Source organism: Heptranchias perlo, unplaced genomic scaffold, assembly GCF_035084215.1.
Source record: "Heptranchias perlo isolate sHepPer1 unplaced genomic scaffold, sHepPer1.hap1 HAP1_SCAFFOLD_205, whole genome shotgun sequence".
NCBI lineage: Eukaryota > Metazoa > Chordata > Chondrichthyes > Hexanchiformes > Hexanchidae > Heptranchias > Heptranchias perlo.
In genome coordinates, this window is record NW_027139219.1 from 85102 (window position 1) to 91101 (window position 6000).

General features: G+C 41.6%; 1 protein-coding gene across 1 annotated transcript in view; it reads left to right on the forward strand.

Moving 5' to 3' along the window:
- LOC137310056 (CYFIP-related Rac1 interactor B-like) overlaps window positions 1-5695 on the forward strand; it is a 56029-nt gene extending 50334 nt beyond the window's left edge. Inside the window, exons 8-9 of the mRNA XM_067978018.1 lie at window positions 2864-2934; window positions 5502-5695. Of these exons, the coding sequence (XP_067834119.1) occupies window positions 2864-2934; window positions 5502-5565 (135 nt within the window). The 3' untranslated portion in view covers window positions 5566-5695. The remainder of the gene's footprint in view (window positions 1-2863; window positions 2935-5501) is intronic.
- The last annotated feature ends 305 nt before the right edge of the window (window positions 5696-6000 follow it).

Here is a 6000-nt window from a genome sequence, read left to right on the forward strand (position 1 = left end):
CTTCCCACATATTGCAGGAGGAGCATATCACGGGTGCGAGCTGTGCTGCCATGACTTGCCTTAGACTCTCAGACTCTCCTCCCGCTCTCAGTCTCTCCTTTTATACTGTGCTCACCTCTCGGACTCTCCTGCCTCACCTGTGATGTCGCACAGTAGTTGTCTCTTGTTGCAGGTCTGCTGCTGCTTTTATTCCCCAATCTCAGTCTTCTACGCTCAGGTCCACTGCTGTCTGGGGAAAAAGTTAGGAAAAGCAAGGCAAAGCAGCACCTCTTTCCCCCACTTCACCGAACTCCCACACTTACCAAACTCTCAGCAGATCACTCTGTGTTGTCTGCACTCCGTGCTGTCGCACTGACAGGCCCCTGTATTTCTACAGTTTGTGACTCAGATGAGTCAGGCCTGTCCCACCTTCAGGTACCACTTTAATCTAGCTAACCAATTAACTTATTACAGCAGCTTTCGCTGCTGAAGCCTGACAGAAACTTAAAAATTTAAACTTTAAGATTGAACAGTTGATAGCAATTGAACCTAAACAGTTGAAGCAATATGCACTAGATTGTAAAGAGATTAACCCTTAAACTCCCACACTTACCAAACTCTCAGCAGTTCACTGTATTGTCCGCACACCGTCCACAAGGACTCCCAGGTCCCTTTGTACATCAACATTCCCCAATCTATCACCATTTAAATAATACTCTGTCTTTCTGTTTTTCCTTCCGAAGTGGATAACTTCACATTTACCCACAATATACTGCATCTGCCATGTATTTGCCCACTCACTCAACTTGTCTCAATCACCTTGAAGTCTCTTTGCATCCTCCTCACAACTCACGATCCCACCTAGTTTTGTGTCGTCAGCAAACTTGGAAATATTACATTTGGTTCCCTCATCCAAATCATTGATATATATTGTGAATAGCTGGGGCCCAAGCACTGATCCCTGCGGTACCCCACTAGTCACCGCCTGCCACCCCGAAAAAGACCCGTTTATTCCTACTCTCTGTTTCCTGTCTGTCAATCAATTCTCAATCCATGCCAGTATATTCCCCCCAATCCCATGTGCTTTAATTTTACACACTAACCTCTGGTGTGGGACCTTATCAAAAGCCTTCTGTAAATCCAAATACATCACATCCACTGGTTCTCCCCTATCTATTCCACTAGTTACATCCTCAAAAAACTCCAGTAGATTTTTTAAACATGATTTCCCTTTCATAAACCCATGCTGACTTTGTTCAATCCCGTTAATGCCCTCCAAGTGTTCTGTTATCGCATCTTTTATAATAGACTCTCGCATTTTCCCCACTACTGATGTTTGGCTAATTGGTGTGTAATTCCCTGTTTTTCTCTCCCTCCTTTTTTAAATAGTGGGGTTACATTTGCCACCCTCCAATCTGTAGGAACTGTTCCAGAGTCTATAGAATTTTGGAAGATGATCACCAATGCATCCACTATTTCCAGGGCCACTTCCTTTAGTACTCTGGGATGTAGATTATCAGGCCCTGGGGATTTGTCAGCCTTTAGCCCCATTAATTTCCCTAGCACTATTTTTTTTTACTAATACTGATTTCCTTCAGTTCCTCCCTCTCACTAGAACCTTGGTTCCCTAACATTTCTGGGAGGTTATTTGTGTCCTCCTTTGTGAAGACAGAACCAAAGTATATGTTTAATTGTTCTGCCATTTCCTTGTTCCCCATTATAATTTCCCCCATTTCTGACTGTAAGGGACCTACATTTGTCTTCACTAATCTTTTTCCCGTGACATATTTATAGAAGTTTTTACAGTCAGTTTTTATGTTCCCTGCTAGTTTACTCTCGTACTCTATTTTTCCCCTCTTAATCAATCTCTTGGTCCTTTTTTGATAACAACTTGCCATGTAAAAAAAATTCTCCTCATCTCCCGTCTGGTTCTTTTGCCGATCACCTTAAATCTGTGTCCTCTGGTTACCGACCCTTCTGCCACTGGAAACAGTTTCTCTCTATCTACTCTGTCAACACCCCTCATGATTTTTGAATACCTCTATTAAATCTCTCCTTAACCTTCTCTGTTCCAAGGAGAACAACCTCAGCTTCTCCAGTCTATCCACATAACTGAAGTCCCTCATCCCTGGTACCATTCTAGTAAATCTCTGCTGCACCCTCTCTAAGGCATTCACATCTTTCCTAAAGTGCGGTGCCCAGAACTGGACACAATACTCCAGCTGGAGCCTAACCAGTGTTTTATAAAGGTTTAGCATAATTTCCATGTTTTTGTACTCTTTGCTTCTATTAATAAAGCCCAGGATCCCATTTGCTTTTTTAACAGCCGTCTCAACTTGTCCTGACATCTTCAAAGATTAGTGTATCTGCACCCCCAGGTCTCTCTGTTCCTGCACCTCCTTTAAAAGGACAAGGGCCACACTCTCCATGAGGGCACTGGCTGGCAGGGTTATCTGGAGCCGAGTGGGAGGAAGTCCTAACCCTCCCGATCCTATTAATGAGCCTGGTTGGCTGCTCCGTTATCGGTCAGTGCCCTGGATTACTGCGGTTCTGCGATCAGATTACCCAGCCTGCCATTACTGGACCTCTCAACCTTTTGACACCTCGACCCCAAAAAGACCCCACTTGACTGCCCCCACGGTTGTATCAGGACCTCTTCACAAGCAGCAGGTTCACTGTCAGATGTGTCAGTGTATTGCCACCATCCCACGGACACACACCTGGAGCTGAGCAATTTCATCAACAGCTCACTCCCTCTCCACAACTCAAGCCCTGGATCTTTAAGCTGTGATCACGGTATAACACAGCACTGCACAGGGAGAGGCCACACAGCAGCATGCTCTCTGAGTGTACTAAACTCATTAACCTCTACTCTCTTTTTTAGATGAAGGGCTGCATTAAGATTCTGAAAGAGCAGCCTCCAGCCAGTGCGGAAGGACTTCTCAATGCACTGAGGTAGGATTTTCTTGGATGGAGATTGATCCTTGGCTCACAGTCCCGTGTGAAGCTCCCAGCACAGGGTGACCAGTGTGGGGAACATTGCTGATCAACGAGGTCTGACTGGAGGCATAAGACTGACATAGGATCATGGACATCAGGGAGTGCCCGATTGATGCGATGCAACAGACACTGCTCAGTTAAACACCCTGATTGGTGCTGATAATTGACAGTGTGATTGGTGTTAATTGACAGTGTGATTGGTGTTAATTGACACTGATTGGTGTTAATTGACTGTGATTGGTGTTAATTGACAGTGTGATTGGTGTTAATTGACTGTGGTGTTAATTGACAATGTGATTGATGTTAATTGACAGTGTGTGGTGTTAATTGACTGTGAATTGTGTCAATTGACACTGGTGTTAATTGACTGTGTGATTGATGTTAATTGACTGATTGATGTTAATTGACTGATGTTAATTGACACTGATTGATGTTAATTGACAGTGATTAATGTTAATTGACTGTGATTGATGATTGACACAGTGTGATTGGTGTTAATTGACAGTGTGATTGATGTTAATTGACTGGTGTTAATTGACTGTGATTGACGTTAATTGACTGGTGTTAATTGACTGTGATTGACGTTAATTGACTGGTGTTAATTGACAGTGTGATTGACGTTAATTGACTGGTGTTAATTGACTGTGATTGACGTTAATTGACTGGCGTTAATTGACTGTGATTGACGTTAATTGACAGAGTGATTGGTGTTAATTGACAGTGTGATTGGTGTTAATTGACAGTGATGTTAATTGACTGTGATTGATGTTAATTGACACTGATGTTAATTGACACCATGTGATTGACGTTAATTGACAGTGATTAGTGTTAATTGACACTGTGATTGGTGTTAATTGACACTGATTGGTGTTAATTGACAGTGTGATTGACATTAATTGGCACTGTGGTGTTACTTGACAGTGTGCTTGGTGTTAATTGACTGTGATTGACGTTAATTGAAACCGTGATTGGTGTTAATTGACTGATAATTGACAGTGTGATTTATGTTAATTAACAGTGTGATTGACGTTAATTGACAGTGTGATTGATGTTAATTGACAGTGTGATTGGTGTTAATTGACTGTGATTGGTGTTATTTGACAGTGATTGGTGTTAATTGACAGTGTGATTGGTGTTAATTGACTGGTGTTAATTGACAATGTGATTGATGTTAATTGACACCGTGTGATTGGTGTTAATTGACACTGGTGCTAATTGACGGTGTGATGTTAATTGACGGTGTGATTGACGTTGATTGACTGATGTTAATTGACTGAGATTGATGTTAATTGACACTGATGTTAATTGACAGTGTGATTGACATTAATTGACACTGACGTTAATTGACAGTGTGATTGGTGTTAATTGACACTGGTGTTAATTGACTGGTGTTAATTGACAATGGATTGACGTTAATTGACAGTGTGATTGACGTTAATTGACAGTGTGATTGGTGTTAATTGACTGTGATTGACATTAATTGACAGTGTGATTGACGTTAATTGACACCGTGATTGACGTTAATTGACAGTGTGATTGGTGTTAATTGACACCGTGTGATTGATAATTGACAGTGTGATTGGTGTTCATTGACTGACGTTAATTGACAGTGTGATTGGTGTTAATTGACAGTGTGATTGACGTTAATTGACAGTGTGATTGGTGTTAATTGACTGTGATTGACGTTAATTGACACTGACGTTAATGGACACCGTGATTGATGTTAATTGACATCGTGTGATTGGTGTTAATTAACAGTGTGATTGATGTTAATTGACACTGTGATTGGTGTTAATTGACACAGTGCGATTGGTGTTAACTGACTGTAATTGGTGTTAACTGACTGTGTGATTGACGTTAATTGACTGACGTTAATTGACTGTGATTGATGTTAATTGAGTGTGATTGACATTAATTGACAGTGATTGTTAATTGACACTGACGTTAATTGACAGTGTGATTGATAATTGTCAGTGTGATAATTGACAGTGTGATTGGTGTTAATTGACAGTGTGATTGATAATTGACTGTGTTAATTGACAGTGTGATTGGTGTTAATTGACAGTGTGATTGGTGTTAATTGACAGTGTGATTGATAATTGACAGTGTGATAATTGACAGTGTGATTGGTGTTAATTGACAGTGTGATTGATAATTGACTGTGTTAATTGACAGTGTGATTGGTGTTAATTGACAGTGTGATTGGTGTTAATTGACAGTGTGATTGATAATTGACAGTGTGATAATTGACTGTGATTGGTGTTAATTGACAGTGTGATTGGTGTTAATTGACAGTGTGATTGATAATTGACAGTGTGATAATTGACAGTGTGATTGGTGTTAATTGACAGTGTGATTGGTGTTAATTGACAGTGTGATTGATAATTGACACCGTGTGATTGGTGTTAATTGGAGTTGTCAGATTGTGACTGGAGACTGCGGGTGTTGCCTCACTCTATTGGTGAATGTTCGCGATTCTTCGACTGACGTTACTCATGGTCACGGTTTGATTTATTTTGCAGGTACACCACACGACACCTGAATGATGACACCACATCTAAACAGCTGCGCTCGATGCTGCAGTGAGGACGACAGTACCTGCTCACTCTACCACTTTTTGTTTCCAATTTAAAAGCTGTTTCAATTCTGAATTAAGATTAACCATTTCCCTCAATCTCATTTTGTAAAATGGAATAAATCTTTCCAATGTTTTAAATTTGTGCTGATGTACTGTCTGGGCCTGTGCAGTCATTATAATCTCACCTGATGTACTGTCTGGGCCTGTGCAGTCATTATAATCTCAGCTGAGTGTGGGACCAGTCTGCAATGGGCTGTGTCACTGATCGTCATTCATCAGACGTGTCCAATGGGCACCGTTCTGCTCGGCCTCCTTTTGTTGTCACAAACACAAGGGCTGGGACCCAGGGCGCTGGACACCATTCACGCTGGTAACAGGATGAATTAGACCACCCAGAGAGCACTCACTGGGCCTCTCCTCCCCTCCCTTCTCCATTCCCCCTT